Raw genomic sequence first — 20,435 nt, 5'->3', positions numbered from 1 at the left:
AACCAAGGGAAACAAGGATAGATGGAGTTAGTAAGCCATTCCTAACAAGTTCCTTTGGGAAGAAACCTAGCCTTAGATATCTTTTTATCTCCCACATAATACAAGCATAGTGCTAAGAATAAAGCTGGTGTTCAATAAATGTCAACCTAGCTTAACTGAATTGAATTCATCATCCAGGATCTATCTGTTGGTCTTACCTCCTCTTGCCCCTTGCTCTTTAGAAACAAACCCCCTTCCACTCCTGGATCATTGGCAGCCCTGTCCTACTGTGATATTAGATTCAGAGAATCTTGATGAAAGTCTTTTATTATGTGTCCAGAATATTTCATTTCCCTATGAAGAAATGACTCCAATATACACACACACTTTTGCCAAGTATAGATGTCCCAAGTTCTTTCTGAACAGAGTCTGTTTGCAACATTATCCACCATGATTTAGAACTATGTTATAGTGTTTATGACATATGCACTATAATATAGAATAGAACATGGGTAGTATATTTGAGAGGTTAAAACAAAGCGCTGGGGGAGAGTTAGTGAGGGAGAGGGTACTATTGAGACAATGAGAATCAAGGCAGGCTTCCTGGAGGCAGTAGCAGTCAAAATGGACTTAAAAGTATGATTAGGAATTCAATAGACAAAAACATATAGGGAAAATATTTCTAATAGTAAAGGGAATGTAATGAACAAAGCATAAAGACAGGAGAACATAAGCCTTACTCAAGAGACAGGGAGAAGTCCAGTTTGGTGTTAGCATATATTGCATGAGAAGAATAAAAGGGAGGTATCAATTGGAGAATGGTTGAATAAGTTACGGTATATGAATGTTATGGAATATTATTGTTCTATTAAAAAACAACTAGGAGATCATTGTACACTGCAACAACAAAATTACATAAGCCATCAGGTTAAGTGACTTGCCCAGGGTCACACAGCTAGGAAGTGTTAAGTGTCTGCCAGCAAATTTGAACTCAGATCCTCCTGATTCAGGGATGGTGCTCTATCTACAACGCCAAATAGCTACTTGGCATATCTTTTGCAGGAAAAAGCAGGAAAGGAACCAGACTAACAATTTTTCAGCAATGAGATGAGGCCAGTTCCAATGATCTTGTGATGAAGAGAATGTTCTAAACCCAGAGAGGACTGTGGCAACTAAGGATGGATCATAACATAGTATTTTCACTTTTGTTGTTGTTGTTTGCTTGCATTTTATTTTCTTTCTCATTTTTTTTCCTTTTTGATATGATTTTTCTCGTGCAGCAAAATAATTATGTAAATATGTATGTATATTTCGGATTTAACATATATTTCTACCATGTTTAACATATATTGGATTACTTGTCATCTAGGGAGGGGATGGGGGGAAAAGGAGGAAAAATTGGAACACAAGGTTTTGCAAGGGTTAATGTTGAAAAATTATCCATGCATATGTTTTGAAAATAAAGGGCTTTAATAAAAAATAATGATAATAAAGAATAAAAGATAGGACAACACCAGATTATTAAGGACTCTGAATGCCAGGTCAAAGTCTGACCTTTAATCATTAGACAATGGGGACCACCAAAGATTTATAGGCAGTTAGGTGGTACAGTAGTTAGAGTCCTAGATCTGGAGTCAGGAAGACGTGAGTTCAAATGTGACCTCAGACATTTATTATCTGTGTGATCCTGGGCATATCACTTAACCTTGTTTGCCTCAGTTATTCATTTATAAAATGAACTAGGGAAGAAAATGACAAGCTCTTATAGTAAGTTTGCCAAGAAAACTCCAAATAGGATCTAAATGACTAAGTAACTTGTCAAGCAGAAGAGACACATGACAAGATGTCCAGATAGAAAAAATACATTGACCATTGACTATAGGGTGAAGGTGGAAAGGCAGTTAGGAGACTAGTGCAGATATTGAGATAAAGACAAAATGGGTACAAAATAAAAATGTATGCACCGGTTAGGAGACTATTGCAGATCCTGAGACAAAGACAAAATGAGTACAAAATGTACACAATGGCTAGTTAAAAGCAGGAAAGGAACCAGACTAACAAGAAGCTTTAGGATCACAGATTTCAGCTGGGAGGGGACTTAGAGGCTATTTAATCCAATATCCTTGTTTTATGAATAAAGATCTGATCAACTGTGATGGAAGTGACTCTATTCAAGGATGAGTTAATTCAGGGCAATTCCAACAGACTTGCGACAGAGAGAGCCGTTGCAACCAGAGAGAGGACTATGGAGAATGAATGTGGATGGATCACAACATATTTTCACCTTTTTTGTTGTTGTTGTTTGCTGGGGGTTTTTTTCTGTTTTTTTTTTTTTTTTTTTTTCCCTTTTGATCTGATTTTTCTTGTGCAGCAGATAAATGTGGAAATATGTTTAGAAAATAAAAAAATAGAGATTTGATATGGGCAGGAGAGCTTACCCAGGCAGGGGAGTCTTACATTATAGAATATATTTTGAGTTGGAACAGACCATAAAGGTTTTCCTAGAACAAACTCCTCATTTTGCAGATCCTACTTAAAAGATCTGAGGAGAAATTAAGTGACTTCCCCAGCACTCCACAGGCAGCGGTAGCAGGGACAAAGACCAGCAGGGCAGAGACAATGGAATCAGAGGAGAATGACTCCATTAGAACATCTGTGTCTCCTGTCCCGCCAGTTTTTTAGTGCCTCCTTCCTTGCCCTCTCTGTGGGACATCCCCATCTTTTAAAGGACTGCCCATCTGAACCACAAAGAGAAGCGTACCTGAGAAGCTTCCCTCGATACAGACATCGCGTCCTCCCGGCGGACATTTCTGAAAAGCCGGGGATCGGGACTTGGATTTCTCCCCCAGATCCCACACTTGTCCACAAGATGGCAGTATCGAAATGCAGATTTCCCGAGGCCGGCTCCGTGACAGCATTTATCTCTCCCAGATCCATCATTGCCCACGCGTCTCCTTGTGAGGCCCTGGAAGAATTTGTATGCCAGCCTTTTGGTCATGCCCCAGTGAAGTACCTAATAAATCCTGGCTTTCCAAAATGCTCACTAGACTTACTTCCCTCTCCATTAGAGAACAGAATTCTGCTGTGGGTGTGCCTCTCTTTACACCAGAGATGTCTTTTGTTCTTAGATTGGGAGGACACCAAATTTGGGTCAATGAATCTTCTTTTAAATGCATTAGAAAAGCTGAGTATTTAAAGCAGCCTCGTGCTAATCACTTTGTAAACCAGAAAATCCTTTGTGTGCAGGAGAAAAATCTCGGGTTTCACGTTGCATAAGCGGATTTTTTTCCTTCTTTTTTTAGACTCACATGCCCCGGTGCTTGGCACACAGTAGGAGCTTAATAGAATCTTGTCGATTGATTGATTAAAGCCAAAAGGGCCTTGAAAATCATCTAATCAATCATCTCCTTGATTTATAGATCAGGAAACTGAGGGTTAGAGGTAAAAAATGGAAAGAAAATGTTGATCTCAGGCAGGAAACTCCAAATATAGGAGCCTTGTCAGCGGATCACAGTGGCAGTGTGCTTCTGCATGGAGCGACTTTTTCTGTGTCTCAGAATAAAGAACTGAGTGGCTGGCTTCAACCAATATTTTGTAAAATGAAGATTTTTTTTTTTTGAGAATTGGTAATAATGTAAGTCATTTCTATGTTAATTAAATAAGCATATATTAAAACCTTACTGTGTGCTAGATTCTATGGTAGGCAAGTGGGAGAAAACAAAGAAGTGAAATAGCAACACAATACTAACAGTGATATGGGCAGAGAAATCTTACCTTTTAGGAGAATATATTTTGAGTTAGAACAGACCATAAAGGCAACCTAACAAACTCCTCATTTTGCAGATCCTATTTAATATCTTATTTGTATATCATTGTTTATATATTATCTTGCCTGATTTTGTTATTTAACTTTCATAAAATGTGTCTAATCTGTTCATTTAATCCAGGGTCCACAAATCTACAAGGCATCCATGGATAGCTTTCAGGGGATTTGTGAATTTTGAAAGGAAATCATTTACCATCTTTATTTTATTTAACCTCTGAGATTCCTGAGAGCTGGGTTTTTTCACCTTTATATCCTCAGCACTTAGTAGTGCCTGACTCATTTGTTGTGATTCAGTCATGTCCAATCTTCTTGACCCCATTTGGGATTTTCTTGACAAAGATTTTGGAGTCATTTGCTATTTCCTTCTCCACTTATTCTCCAGATGAAGAAACTGAGGAAAACAGGGTTAAGTGACTTGCTCAGGGTCATACAGCTAGTCTACATCTAGTAGACACAGCTAGATACAGCTAATATCTGACACATGGTAAGTGCTTAATGATGGTTGAATTTGACTTTTATGGAAATGTGTTATATAACTTTACATGTGGTTTCTTAATTGTGAGTGGAGATAAGAGAAAGAACCTAGAACTGAAAAATCTTAAAAACAAATAAAAATAATTTTTTTGACTGTAACTGGGGGGAAATATTAAATAAAATTAGAATTTTAAAAATTTTTTTAAATTTATTGTTGACTAAAGTGACTTGCTCAAAATCACACAGGCAGTGAGATAAGTAGTTAGGATAAAATTTGGATACAGATCCTCCAACTTCAAGTCCAATATTCTTTCCAAGGAGCTTTGCTACCTCTCAATGAATCTACTATATGGCAAGCTAGAAAATGGTCCCTAGGTGAGGGAGAGAGGACAGGTCTTGGAGGAAGAGCGTAAATTCAGATCTGGTCTTAGACTCAATAGTTGTATGTGAGTCATTTAACCACAGTCTGCTTCAGTTTCCTCAGAACAGGATACTGTTCTAAAGTTGAACAAGTTGTAAAACTTGATGGTCATTCTATTCCTAGCTCCCTTTTAAATTGTAGAGCACTGAAACCCCACAGTTTCATTGCCATTTCCCTAGAAGTCAAAATTGAATAGCTAAACATAAAAATTTTAAAATCTAGGACAGACCAATCAGAATCAGAATCCTAGAAGGAACTTCACATACCATCTAGTCTAACCCCACATTTTACAGATAAGAAAACCAAGGGCTAGACAGGTATAGTGATGTGATGATGGACACAGATAAAGAGTGTCAGAGAAGGAATGTGAACCCAGGTCTTCTGACTCCAGAACCACTAAGCTCTCCGATATCCCTCACTGCAGGGCTACCCAGACCCTAGCCTTGCTCTTTTTCCCTGCAGTAAAAAATCTTACAACTGAAAGTTCATCGGAACTGGAAACAAGATTCCCATTGGATTTCCTACCCCAAACACATCCTAAAAACCAGATTCTCTTCATCACAAAAATCTTTACAAACAGGTTCAAGATTATTTTATGTCATTCATGCCCAGCCAAGAGGTGAGAGGCAGTATTGAGAGGCACCATAAAGAACTCTCAATTTGGTGTCAAGAAAACCTGAGTTCAAATCCAGCCTCAGGTACTTACAAGCTATGTGATCTTGTCTAAGTCACTTAACTCAGTTTCCTCAACTTGAAAGTGGTAATAATAACAGCACCTACCTCACAGAACTATTGTGAGGACTGCAAAATATTGGTAAAGTCCCTGACACATAATAGGTATTTAATAAATGTGTATTTATCCTTCCTCAATACTTCGACTGGAAAGAGTACTAGATTCATTATCTGAAGACCTGAGTCAGAATTCTGATTATGACATTACTGTCTGACTTTAGCAAGACACTTACATTCCTTGGATCTTAGGCCTCAGCTTTCTATCTAAAATGAATGGTTCAAAGCAAACCATCTCTAAGGATTCTGTCAGCTATAAATCCTTTTTCTGGAATAGAATTTGATGTCTACTTAACACCTGTCCTTTCCCCCATAATAAAGGAAGGAGGGAAAGACAGGTAAATAAGTAGGTCATGAAAAATACTTGGTCCTCTATCCATAATTAAGCCTTATGAAGAGAAAGCACACTCTTTCTCTTTAACAGATTAAAGTTCCATTATATGAAGGAAACCAATAGAGTATGGCTTTAGGAAAGAGGCTGAACAAGGTACCAAAAGCTGAGGCTATCTGCTCTCTGAAACTAAGCAGAGCTGGCTTTGCCAATGTAGAAACTTAATTAAGAACAAATATGACCACCACTCCCCTTTCCAACTTGACAGATAATAAATACAGAGCAGCCTTTCATGGCTAGGCTATCAGCCTCACCCACAAAGCAATTAAATTTTCTCCTGAAGGGAAAACTATATTAAAAGAATTTAAGCCTAGGTGGACTAAACTCATAGAATCTCAGAGATTCACTCAGAGGGTAAGTAGTCCTCCCCATACTTGTGATCACAGCAGAACTTGAAGAAAACTTAAAGATCACTAGTCCAATTTCTTCACTTTATCAATCAGGAAAGCAAGATCCAAAGAATTAAAATTACTTCCTCAAGGTCACACAGATAGAAAATAGCTCAGATGAAATTTGAACCCAAGCTCTACAATTTTAAGATGCTGCTGCTTTTCAGTTATTTTTGTCATGACACAGTTGGGGTTTTGTTGGTGAAGATTCAGGAGTAGGTTGCCGTTTCCTTCTCCAGATCATTTTACAGATGATGATATGGAGGCAAATAGGTTAAGTATGGGTCTGAGGTCAGATTTGAATTCAGAAAGATGAGCCAATCTCCAGATCTTGCATACCATCCACTGAGCTCCTATAATTTCAAAGCCAATATTTATTCCATTGAATCATGTTCCAAACACTCAGTATCCCATTTCAAGACAGTACCTAAATGAGTATAGAGAGACCATCAATTTTGTTCTAGGCAACAACAAGGGATTTCATTGTTAGCAGGTATGCATAATAATGTCAGAAATTTAGAACAAAGGATCCAAGCCTAACCCTAGTCCTTTTGTTCTCCTCTCTAAATTTATTTATGTGGCCACCCAGAGCATTACAGGCACATAGATTTAAAGCTGGGAGAATGCAAGACCTGAAAGATACTATGCAGTACCTAGCAGAGAGGAGAGACAGGCTCCCCAACAAAGCAGCACAGCAAATGTCAAGTCTAGCAAACACTGAAGGCTCTGCCAAGTGAGGAGTGAGTTGTTTCAGTCAAGTGTTCACCCTGGTCATCCCCATCCCTACATGCATGTGCTTTGGCCACACGTGTTCCCACATATATACACTCCCCATCTATATCCTTCATGTTTATTCACTGGTCACATGTTTTCTACACGGCACCCTTTAATGCTCATGATGCGATAATTGTGTTACTTTTTTGTGCTCTGGTTATTGTTTAAATGCCCCAGCTGGAGAAGAAAAATCCTGTCATTTGGGAACATGCCATTCACATGCAGGGAGAGAACTATGGAAACTAAATGAGGAAAGAAGCATAGTATTTTCACTTTTTTATTTGTTTGCTTGCTTTTTCTTTCTCATCGGTTTTTCCCCCTTTTGGCCTAATTTTTCTTGTACTATATGACAAATATGGAAATATGTTTAAAAGGATTGCACATATTTAATCTATATTAGATTGCTTGATGTCTTGGGAAGAGGTAAGTAAGGGAGGGAGGGTGAATATTTTGGAACACAAAGTCTTACAAAAATGAATGTTGAAAAATATCTTTAAATGTATTTGAAAAAATAAAATACTATTGAGAAAAAAAAATCTTGTTATTTAATTTGGCTATGCTCTCTAAATATCCTTTGCTTTGAGCTGCTTTGTCCTTTAGCTTTGTAAAAATTAACACTTTGGAGAGCAGGGCAATTTACAAGTTGTGATTCTGTGAAGATGCTAACCTATAAGGTATTTCGTCCCGTGTCAGCGTGGAGGGAATGGGATATTATACATTAGGGGAGACCACTAAATATGTTACTTTTCCCAGATAATTTATTTACTCTCTAAAAGTCACCTTTCACACCTTACCTCAAAGATATGATTAATTTAGGAATTAGTGCAGTGGGTGATGAGGGAAATGTTTTTATATCATGACAGTTGCCTGTAAAAAGTAGTAAACAGTAAAGGGATATTGGTTGATGTAATGGAATGAACATTGAATCTTGAGTCAAAGGACCATGTCCAAATCTTGGCCTAGCTCTAGAGTTTGTGTGACCTTGAACAAATGACCTTCACCTCTCTGAGACTCATTTTAGGAAGCTGTAAAATGAGAGGATAGAACCAAAAAGATGAACTCCAAGGCTCTTTCCAGCGTTAAATCATAACATCCTTTGTCCTTTGAGTGCTCATGTCAGAGGTAAACCACCTGATCACATAATTTAGCAAGGCCTTCTGGTGAAGTGAAATAAATTAGTTGCCTGAAATACCAACCTTGAAAAGAGCTCTCTCCTCTTTTCATTTTCTTCTTAGAGAAATGAAGGGTTTTGTTAGTTCGTTTGTGACTAGAGAATGTGATAGGAAGGAAAAATGGGCCAATGGAGTGGTGTGACAATAAAGGCAAAAACACGGATAATATAGGCACAAAGAGACACTCACTCAAAGGGATTTGTTTTGGGAGTAATTTTTTTTTTCTTCCTGAAATCCAAGTTTGAAGCACAGCAAAGTTGTTTCCTTTTGGGGCAATTCAAGCCCAGCAGGCATACAGAAATAAAAAGTGATATTTTCAAACCATCCACAGTAATTTCTGCAAAAGGAAGAAAGGGTTCTTTCTCCCCCTCCACAGTAACCAGAAGGAAACTAGGCGACTGTAGCCCCCACTGCCAATATCTGTGAGTAACTATTGTAACATTTTAAAATTCCATTTTACAGCTTAGAGACCGCCAAGGGCTTTTTTTTTCCTGTAGTGGGAACAATTCTGAGCGACATCCACACAATTAACATTTTGACTAAAGTAAAAAAGATATTAAAACTTTACTTCAGAAATCACAACCTGAGAAACATTTTTCTTTTCCTTCTAAACCCAGAACATTCTCCTAGGCTAAGATGAATGATGCCCTGATGGGCTAAAACCCTTCCCTTCTGAAGAGTAAACACTGATATTGGAAATACTTCTCATATTTACAGCTGTACGTGTTATCTGATGTTATCGGATACTTGGAGACTGTAGCATTAATAATTTTACTTTATAAACAAGTAGTGACTTAGCCAGACCCTGCTTGAGATTAAATAGGGGGCCTCAACCTCACACATTCTCCTTGTCAAATTCACAGATGAAATACATGGTGATATGACAGGCCACATCATTCCAGCCCCCAGAGGCTACCATCTCCACACAGTCCTCCTCATCATAAGCATTATTGGGTTCTCCATTGCGCCATTTGTTAAAGGTCTGCATGGGGGATCGGTCAGAATACACGAAAGTGCCCTCTTTTTCCAGGTCATTAATCCCAATGAAAACTCGGGTGAGGCCGGCTTGGCTGACGTAGGATGCGAGCAGGCCGTTGGCGGCCTCGTCCTTGGGCATGCCCAGGTTCCCTCCTCTGCCGTGGCAGTACAGCTGGGCGTCCACGTATCTTTTCTCTTCCTTCACCAGCAGATATATCTTATTATCTGTCTCGCGCACACCAGCGACAGCTGCGGGGGAGGGCAGTGCTGAAAAGTGAGCACTCGCATTTCTATAAACAAACTTAATGCACACCACAAAAAGAAAATAGACACAGACAGCAAAGAGGATAACATAGCAACATTACTTAAGAGCAATTTTATCTTTGGGGGGAGGAAAAATGCAGAAGGGAGGGGGGGAAACATGAACATGAACATACCATTTTTAATGAATTTTAACTCAGTTGTCAGTTGAGCCACCTGGTTATCCATCTCGCCAATGGCCTTTCGGAGCTGGCTACACTCACAAGGTATGCCTGTGAAGACCAGGGTTCATTCATCATGAGGTTAAACGTGGCAACAAGCTAAGAAGGCAAATATTCCCTACTTACGGGATGGAAACTGAAACCACCATCAAATCTAACAGCGTCATTTTACAGATGAGGAAACTGAGGACTTCAGAACTAAAGAAGGTACCAGAAATCACAGAACGCAAGGCTCCTCAATCCTAGTCTAGTGTTCACGTAGTGTTAAAGCTGGAAGAGAAACCTTAAAAATCATTAACTCTGATCCCTCATTTTATAAAAAAGGAAACTGAGAACTTCAGAACTAAAGAAGGTACCAGAAATCACAGAACGCAAACCTCTTCAATCCTAGTCTAGTGTTCACATAGTAGTTATACTGTTAAAGCTGGAAGAGAAACCTTAAAAATCATTAACTCTGACCCCTCATTTTATAAAAGAGGAAACTGAGAACTTCAGAAGCTAAAGAAGGTACCAGAAATCACCGAACGCAAACCTCCTCAATCCTAGTCTAGTGTTCACGTAGTAGTTATAGTGTTAAAGCTGGAAGAGAAATCTTAAAAGTCATCAACTCTAACCCCTCATTTTATAAAAGAGGAAACTGAGGACTGAAAAGGTTAACTGAATTGCTCAGGTTCATATAGCCAACAATAATAATAATAATAAAAACAAGAACAACTAACATTTATATATCTCTTACCATGTGCCAGCAACTATGCTAAGCACTTTAGAATTATTTGATCTCATTTGATCTTTACTACAATCCTAGGAAATAGATTTTAGTATTCCTATTTTACAGAGTTTAGGCAAAAGTTTAGGGGAATTTCCCAGGGTCATATAGCTAGGAAGTATCTGAGGCCGGATTTGAATTCAGGTCTACTTGACTTCCCATCCCATGTTTGATTCACTGCATCACCTAGCTGCCCCTAGACTACATTAAGATGCATTTTAAAGTCTCTGAGGGAGATGGTAGATTACAGACATGGAACAACATAATTACTGTTAGCCTCAATTGATATGTTGGGTAGTTTTACTGAATTTTTTCTTCTTTCTTTTTAATTTTTTTTATAAGGGATGTCTCTCCAAGTGGACTATGGAGTCCACTATGGATTATACTATTAATAGTAATAGTAAAAAAACAAAAATGAAATAAAAATAAAAGATATCAATTATATCATTTAAAAAATTATTTCTGAGAAAAGAATAAACTTTGGTAACCTATTCTATACATTTGGAATGGGAAGGATGGAAATGTTTTCTTTGCACTTAATCTTAATCCTTCCTACTAAGTTTTTATTTTTTCCCAGGAGGAATAGACAGTGTTGATATAAAAATTAACTAGTCAAGCTCTGTGACAAAGCCTTTCATTTATTTAAAGATAGCTGCCTGTTCCTAGATTGTCCAAATCGGAAGGGATTTTTTTAGGCCTCATTTGGTCAAGACACTATGTTAAATGATGAGAATATGAAAAGAAGTGAAAGACAGTCCCTGCTCTCATTAACTGTCATAGTCCTTGTATCACATTATTGACTTATTTTAAATTTTTAATCAACTACACACACACACACACACACACACACACACAAGAAACAATCAAATGTCCATCAATGGGTACATGGCTGAATAAATTGAGGCAAAGCAATATAATGGAATATCATAATGCAATTATGGTTGATGATTCTGGAAAGAAAAAAAAAAAAGAAACCTGCAAAGATCTGTATGAAATACTGTGAGTGGAAAAAGCAGAATCAGAAGAACAAAGAACTACTTTTTTTTAAAAAACTAGATTGAGATTTCATCAGTATAAGGAATTGTCAATGAAGACATTTCGTCTAATAATGCAGTTTGACTCCTACACTGCAATCTATAGTCTTAAAAGTGTTGCTAAGGACACTAAGAGATTACAGAATTTATTAAAGATTACATAGCCAGGATGTTTCAGGGGCAGGATGGAAATCCAAGATTTCCTAACTCTGACACCAGCTCTCTATCCATTATTCCATCTTGCCTCTCACCTATGGCTATATTAAAGGGAAAATTAAACAGAGGGGAAAAAACCCCCAACTATGATAATGTAGGCATTTGTTTTGCTTTGTTTTGTTTTTAAGTTAAAGAGACAGTGGGATAACTGTTAAGTCATTGTGGACATGTTGATGCAATTGATTTATTTGCATTTAAATAGTTGTGAAAGAAGTATAGGATCATGGATAGAGAACTGCCCTTTGAGTCAGGGAACCAAGTACAGAGGTCTTGCTTCTGACATACTTTGGCTGTTTGACTCTGGGTAAAATAATCTTTTAGTAATTATCTTTTACCAATCTGAGGTCAACTCTCTCAGTCAACAAAACATTTGAGACAGAGTCACAAATAAAAAGATCTTAAAATTGGAAATTGGTGAATGATCTACTAGCACTTTAGTGGTATAATTTATCATAAGTCTGGTCAGTGGTTTGTATGATCCACTGGCATTTTAGCATTCCAATATATCATAAGCCTGGCCAATAGCAAGAGAAATGGGTCAAATTGATTATCTACTTAATTCCTGGCTGGAAGAAGAAGCTTTCTAAACTCTCTATATGGGAGGGGGTAGACCAAAAAGGTTTGTCTGCAATAATGTTCTAATCATACTGTTACATGGAACCAGAAGTCAGTATTCTGGAGAATATAAATATCTGGATAGCATATAAAAAATAAGTGGCACGTAAGCCAAAGCAGCTTCAAAGAATATTCAGAAATATCACTTGGATGCTCTTGGAATGTAAATCTTCATATTCTTCCCTCTTTCTACATCCTCTCTTGGATTATAATGTTGTTATTCTACTATATTAAAGTTAGTTTAATGTAGTATTGGATTAGGAAGATATATATATATGTAAATCAGTAATTAGATAAATAGAGATATATATAAATATTCTAAATTCATCTACCTAAAATCTCATTTCTCTTTTCTTTATTTCTGAAGGAAAAAAATGTCTACATACAATGCCTCTACTTGTTCTCCACAGCTCCTAGCACTATGGTGTCAGCCCATACCACTCTACTAAAACATTTCGCTCCAAGTTCTCTCATCTCCCAACTATTAAATCCAATGCCCTTCTTTGAACATCCTTGACATCTCTGTAGCATTTGACACTATTATCTATACTCTCCTATAGAGTACTCATACATTCTGCTGGTTTTCCTCCTATCTCTCAAACAGCTCCTTCACTATCTCTATTGCTCACTCTTCTTTCTAGCACCTTAGAATGAATGTCTCCCAAGGATCTGTCCCAGGGCCCTCTTTCATCTCTCTCTACTCATTTTTTTAGCCTCATAGGTTCCTATGGCTTCAACTACCTCATCTATGCTAATGACTTCCAAATCTTTATCTGTAGCCTTTCCCTCTCTACTGAGTTACCTGCCTATGTCTCCATTACCACAAGATGTCTCCTGCTTAGTATTCCACTGGTATTTTAAACTCCAAAAATATACTAATTATATTTCCCTAAAATCTATTCTTGTCACAGTTTCACTATTTTTCAGTTATACCATCTTTCACCATCTTAAACTTTCAGAACACTAAAGTTAAATTTGACTCTTTCCTCTCCTTCATTTTATATCCAAACTATCACTAATTTAATCTTTGTTACTAATCATTTTTGACATCCATGGCCTCCCATTTACTTCCACAGCAATCAAGCTCTCTTGACCATTCACCCATGTTATTTCAATAATTTTCTTCTGCTCTCATCCTGGTCCAACCCTTCCTCAATTTACTATCAGAATAATTTTTCTTGCCCAAGGATATGGTGTTATCATTTCCTTGCACAACAATCTTCAGTGACTCCCTATTCCCTTTAGAACAGAGTTACAGTTTCTTTGCCTGGCATTCAAAATCCTGCACAATCTGATGTTATTCTGACTTTTCCTGCCTTTTGTGCTTGTGCACCATGAGTATAGCTGCTCTTTAAGGGATAGCTAGTGGTGCATCTAATAGAGCATTGAACATGGAATCAGAAAAACTCATCTTCATGAGGTCTCAGACACTTACTAACTGAATGACCCAGGGCAAGTCACTTAATCCTATTTGCCTCTGTTTCCTCATCTGTAAAATGAGCTAGAAAATGAAAAGGCAAACCACTTTAGCATTTTTGTCAAGAAAACCCCAAGGGCATCACCAAGAGTCAGACACAACTAAATAATTATGCTTTATGCTTTCCAGATTTCAAGATTTTGCTCATTCTGCGCCCTATTCATAGCACAGTATCTCATTCTTAGCCTGTCAAATTTCTATCTATCATTTAAGACCAAATGCAAATACCAACTCCTTCAGGAAGCTATTTCCCTCTTAAGGAGTTTTCTCTTTCTGACCTCACATGACACTAATTTGCATCTTTCTAATTCACATACGAAATTTTGTGAACTATAGTTTTCTGTGTTTGGATCTTATTCCTCTAGTAGGATTTGAACTTTATAAGAGCAGGGATCGTATTTACTTAAACTTTGAATCTTCCCTCTTCCTCCCTGCCAATGCCTAGCATAGGGCTCACAAAACAATAAGCACTTGATTACTGTTTAGTGAAAACAAAAGATAGTAAGACAATGACCAAAAAAAGCCTGGCTTTTTATTCCATCTCTACGACTGTCTTCCTGATTTTCATAATTCAGATTCTTCATATACCAAATGGAGCTAATGTCACCTGTGCTGCATATTTACAATAGCATTGTGAGATCCAAGTGAGACAGTGGATATGAAGTACTTTCATAAAATCCAGTACAAATGCAACAAATTGCTACATGCAGCATGTTATGCACATGAAGATAATGTCTGGCAGCATCTCCTAGCTGAAAGAGCATTAAGATGGGTCTTGAAGCTAGCTCTTCCACTCACTAAAAAGATCTTGAACAAGTCCCTTCTTAAAGCTTCAGTTTCCCCATGTATAAAATGGGAGTAAAAATACTTCCCATTACCTACCTCACAGGGATGTTCACAGTGTTGGCAAAATTCAATGAGATAGTGCCTTGCAACTGTATTTTACAAAATTGTAGTGCTCAATTTATCTGTTGTGTGACTACTAACAATTCACACTTAAAACCTATATTCTTACTTACAACTCATCAACAGCATAGGATTAGGTACATGTCACAAAGTTAGTCTGCTTTCTGAAGAGTGCTATACTAAGATTCCCTCCAGATTCCCAACTTTGTATCTAGCCTCATAGCTTTTCCCCCATATCTTGCTGCCAGCTCCAGGAAATTACCAGCATAGACCCATTGTAGAACTCCTGTATTTATTGGCTTAAGCAATAACAAAAGGAGAAATAAAGCAGATAGGAGTAGAAATGCAGTGTACTAGACTTAGAGTCAAAAAGATGCAAGTTCCAGTCTTAACTCAAAGACTTATTAGCTATGTGATTATGAGGAAGTCATTTAATTTCTCTGTGTTTCAGTTTCCTCATCTATAAAAATGAAGAGGTTAGACTCAATGGCTTCTAAGTTCCCTGTCTCTTCTAAAATCTACCATGCTATGTCATGTCAGAACAAATTCTTCATTTCTACAAATATCTATTAATTACATACTATGTACTGGGTAGGAAAGACTCTCAAAGCCTTTACATCCTGTTTTGGGGAAGAGGATATGGCATGTGGACAGTTAAATACAGTATAATATGGAAAGCTATGGGAAATTCAGAGTAACCAAGGAAAAATTGAAAAGAAGAGATCACTACTAGGGATTGTGGGTTGAAGGATCAAGGGGGAATGGAAAAGCAGTCAGGGGAAAAAATCCTATGACTATGCAATGGATTGGGAGAAGAGGAGGAAGAGGAGGAGGAGGGAAAAGAAAAGAAGAAAGGAGAGGAGAGAAAAGAAAGGCAGAGATAAAAAAAAGAGGAGAAAAGAAAGAAAGGGAGAAAAAGAGAGAGAAAAGAAAGAGAAGGAAGGAAGGAAAGAAGAAAATAAGGAAGGAAAGAAGGAAGAAAGGGAGGAAAGGAGGGAGAGAGGGAGGGAGAAGAAAAAATAGAGGGAAGAAATAAAAAAGAGAGAAAGAGAGGAGAGGAGGGAAAGAGAAGAGTGAAAAAAAGAGAAGAGAGAGGGGAATAAAAGGAGGCAGAGGGGAAAAAAGAGGAAGAAAAAAGAGAAGAGGGAGGGGAATAAAAGAAGGCAGAGGGGAAAAAAGAGGAAGAAAGAAGGTAAGAAAAAGAGAGAGGGAGATAGCATGTGTGTGTGAGAGAGAGAGAGAAGCTGGATCTGAAGGCAATTCCCAAAAGGGAGGGTCCAAAAAATTAGAAATCTTTATCAACAATCCTGAGATACATTCAAGGCTGAATTTCATTATTTCATCATTACATCTCATAATCAAGCCTTTAAAAATGGTCACTGAAAAGGAAAAGAGGCCTGCAGATGTTCAATGAAAGAAATTCTTATTAATTTGTTGGGGACCAAGCCACAGGACACCATGCCATCATCTTCATCTCCTTTGCATTAGAACCTTTTATTCTACCTCTGGGCCCCTTGCTAATATTTCATTGTCTTCTCTTTGCCCTCTAAAGCCCCATCATTTAGCTCCTCATTTCCAGCACCCTTTTAAATGATGCCTTTTCCATTTAGAATATAATCTTTTTGAAGAGAAGAACTTTGTTTGCTTGTATTTTTATTCCCACTACTTAACACAGCATTTGACTAATTAATAGATGTTTTGTCAATCTATTTATCTATCTAAAGACTATGCAGTTATTATGCTATGGTAGGATATATTAAAGAATAAAAATTGCCTATTTGCTGTACCTCAGCTCCCTCCATCCCCCAGCTAACTTTCTATTAAAAGGAATTGAGAGCTACAACATTTACAAAGCAGGAAATAATGGGGATAAAAGAGAAACACCCCCTTCCTCCCCTCCCCCCCCCCCCCCAGCCAAAAAAAGTGATGTAGGAAATTCTGAGAAGGGAGGATTCACTTTCATTTCTTGGGAAGGTAGCATGTGAAGAAAGGGATCTCAGGTGGAAATGAGAAAAAGGCCTCTATGGAAAAGAGAGCACTCACTCCAAAATACTTGTTAAAATAGCCCTAATGAAATCCTTCTAAAGTCCTTCATCCAAATGAAAGGCATTCATTCATCTTCTCACTTGTCATAATCAAAATAAGGTAATAATTACAAAGAAAGATAGAACATTTACAATGACCACTGATGCTCTATCATGTTAAATATAATTTGATGGGATCAATTACAGTAGTTCCCTGTGTAACCAGAAAAGTGTATGCTTCCTGTTTTCAATCTTTTAAAAATTATTATGCAGGGGGCTGCTTTTTTTTTTCAAAGACAGTATTTTTTAAGTGAATTGTTCTCAGTCCCTGAATACTTTACCTGGTTCTCCATTAGGACCCGGTGGTCCTACATCTCCCATCTCTCCCTTTTCACCTATGAAAGAAAAAGAAAGCTCTGTCAGCATAACAAACGGGTCACACGTTTCATTAGTTAAGAAACTTCATGGTTGGAATCGTTATTGAATCTTTCATGTTTAATGCCCCAGAGTTTCTCCCAAGACCCCATCTCTGTCTGCCATATAACAACAGGGAGTCGCTACATTCTGTAAATTGCTCTTGCTTTGGGCTTTATTAACAGTATATTTGAAGTAATGCACATTTTGGGATTTTAGGCAATAGTGAATGATCATTCCTTAAACTAGTTCTGTAAAATTAAGTGCATTTCATCTAACACTTCACAGACATTACCTCCTGAATCTTTAACATCATGAGTGATTCTGAACTCCCTCCTTTATCGAAAGTAAATTCAAAAATGGTAACATGGGTAGGCAGTGTGAGACAGTAGAAAGAACAATAGATTTTATTTCAAATTCTAGCTCTGTCTCTCTTATTACCAGAATAATCTTGGTCAAGTTGTTGTCATTGTCATCATCATCATCATTGCTATCATTTATATAATTCTTACCATGTTCCAGACACTGGGCACTTTTAAATTATTATCTCGTTAAATCCTCATAACAATCATGGGATACTGGTGCTATTATCACTTCCATTTTATAGTTAAGAAAACTGAGGTCAGCAGTGGCTAAGTGATTCTCCCAGGGTCACACAGCTAGCAAGTGAATTAGACGAAATTTGAATTCAGGTTTTCCTGATTCCAAGCCCAGTGCTTTAAACAATCTAGTCATCTCATATATTTCTCTAAACCTCAGTTTCTCTTTCTGTAAAATGATTAATCCAAATAATATCTAGATTTCTTTCTCACTCTAAATCTATGGTCCTAAGACTTTTAAAACTTACAAGAGACATTTGACAAAGACCTATTATTAGGTTAAGAAAGTTTAAGTGATTTCTACATTGTCACACGGATAGTTAGCTAGAAACCAGGTTGCCAGGTAAATTAGCTCAGTCCCTTTTCCCCAAAAGGAGACAATTCTGCAGACTTTTACTACTTTTCACACCTTCCTTTCTTCTGAGAAGGTCTTAGTGGTACCCTCTCCTCCTCCCACCTCTATTTTCTTAGTTCCCTAAACCAAGTAGCAACAATTTCAGAATTTCATAATGTCAGAGGTAAGAAGGACCATCTTCCAAAGGAGGAAACTGAACCACAGTAAATGTATCACCAAGTCCCAAAGTCATTTAGCTAGCTGGGAATAGAGCCTGCTAGGATGCCAAACTCTAGCCCAAAACTCTCTCCTTGACTTCTTTATCTTTTACATATAATTATCCTCCCTTTGGCACAGTCAGATAGTGAAATGGACAGTATTGCAGGGCCTGGAGTCAAGATTCAAATCTGAGCTCAGACCCTTACTAGCTGTATGACCCTGAAAACTCACTTAACTGTTTGCCTCAGTAAAGTCCCAATGAGCTGGAGAAGGAAATGCTCAATTTCCAGCAAGAAAACCCTAAATGGAGTCATAAAGAGTCAGACACAACTGAACATCTACAAAAATACTCATATTCTTTTTTTTTAATCTTTTACTTATTATAACACTCATCTTTTACTTGGGATATTCCATAGATCTTAATGTGAAACAGATAAAAGCCTGTTTTTAGCTTTAAAATCTACACTGGCTTACATTTTTTTTAATGACAGCACATACATGTGACTACATCCAGAAATAGCCTGATTTTCAATTAAATTTAATGCTTAGAGAAATTATTCTAAACAATTCACTATCAGGATGGGTTTAGAATTGGGATGTTAAAATTGGTAGAGCTTTAAAGATTATAAATGTCATTATAATGAGAGTATAGAGAGATTACTTTATTTATGAAGCTAATACAGTGCCTAGTAAATATTAGTTGATTGGTTGATTGATCACTGTTATTAGTTGGTGATGATGATGTTATTACTTTCAAATTTAAAAAAGAAACAGCAAAGGCCCAATTACTTGATCACACCTAGTTAGTGGCAGATTTGGAATAGAACCAGGACTTCCTAACACCCTTCACCTTGTGCCATATATTGCACACCCAAATTACATTATGCATCATATGCATGATATGATTCAAAGTGACTCTCACTCCTCTAGGGAATAAACAAACAAACAAATAAAGTCAAAGACAGCAGCTTAAAATAAAGCACATTGAACCGTGATCTTTAAAAAAAAAAATTATAATTCTTGGTGGGAATGTGTTGTTATCTTGGCTAAACTTCATCTCTAAAATGAAGGGATTAGACTAGATTCCAACTCTAAATCTGTGATCCTCTAATTTTATAAACAACGAACGAGAGGACTTCCAGGAAAATGCTTAGCTCCAGTCTGACAAAGTAAATCCAGGAACAATCTGAACTGATATATTTACTTTCATGAATGTAAAAGATGGAGCTTCTTAACACCAAGGAGACCACTTCATAGAGTTGCTTCTTAGACTGAATATTCTTATTAATAATGCAACTTTTCCCAATATACAAATTTTCATCACTCTCCTCAAATGAGTATGGAGAATACCAGCTCTATAGGAAATCTATGAATTTCAAACACATTGGAATATTTTGGTGAAAGTTATCATACAGTAGTTTATCACCTCCTGCTGAGTTCAGAACAGACTCCCTCATTATTATGAAGCTACTAACCAGCTTAGGCTACCCCATTCTCTGGGCTTCTTCAGGTTATATGATCATAGACAAGGCAGAAAAAATTTAAGAGACCCATGCCTTTGTTTTGCAGTTGAGAAAATACAGGCCACTTTAAATGAGTTTGTTTTTGTACTGGAATACATCTTATAATATTGGCTTCTGATTTCTGTTTGTAGATATAAAAGTGGTATAGGTGATGAATACAGGTGTTAGGTAAAGTTGTGAATTCTCAGATCTAATAAAAGATACCATAAAGTTTAAGCTAACTTTCATTATCTTACTTGTTTTTTGACTAAGTAAAAAATTTTTAAAGTGTTTTGAGATCAGTTTGGTAGGAAACTTCTACAAGTGACCTGAGCTGGAGAAGAACAGACCAGAGTCACAGGACCATATCAGATGACCTAAAGGAAGAGAGAAATCTACTTTTTCCCCTTGCATCTTTTATCTATAAGGTCTACTTATCAGAGGAGACTAGCCTGTTTGATTTTGTCAGTTTTTCCATTTTTCTTTTCACAATGTCTTCCCTCATAAGTCCCAAGAAACTTTTGATGAAGTGTTTGTCCTTAGTTCAAGAGATGGCCAAATGACCATCTTTTTTAATAACCTATCTGCTGTTAATAAAATGATTAAATTGCTCTCCCTCAAAAAAAAAAAAAAAAAAAAAGGAAAATACAGGCA

The 20,435-nt window shown here is 37.2% G+C and overlaps 1 protein-coding gene across 3 annotated transcripts in view; it reads right to left on the bottom strand.

Annotated features, from left to right (window-relative positions):
• Positions 1-8,463: 8,463 nt before the first annotated feature.
• Positions 8,464-20,435, bottom strand: part of COLEC11 (collectin subfamily member 11) — a 68,515-nt gene continuing 56,543 nt past the window's right edge. For 2 of the 3 annotated variants that reach the window (XM_051976055.1, XM_051976056.1), the window contains exons 5-7: positions 17,055-17,108; positions 9,631-9,726; positions 8,464-9,460 (exon numbers count right to left, since the gene is read on the bottom strand). In XM_051976055.1, coding sequence (XP_051832015.1) covers positions 9,051-9,460; positions 9,631-9,726; positions 17,055-17,108 — 560 coding nt within the window. In that variant the 3' untranslated portion in view covers positions 8,464-9,050. The remainder of the gene's footprint in view (positions 9,461-9,630; positions 9,727-17,054; positions 17,109-20,435) is intronic. The other variant, XM_051976057.1, reaches the window with a different exon arrangement.

The sequence above is a fragment of the Antechinus flavipes genome, chromosome 2, assembly GCF_016432865.1.
Source record: "Antechinus flavipes isolate AdamAnt ecotype Samford, QLD, Australia chromosome 2, AdamAnt_v2, whole genome shotgun sequence".
In the NCBI taxonomy this organism is placed as follows: domain Eukaryota; kingdom Metazoa; phylum Chordata; class Mammalia; order Dasyuromorphia; family Dasyuridae; genus Antechinus; species Antechinus flavipes.
Note: the sequence above shows the minus strand (reverse complement) of the source record. Positions and strands in the feature narration are given on the sequence as shown.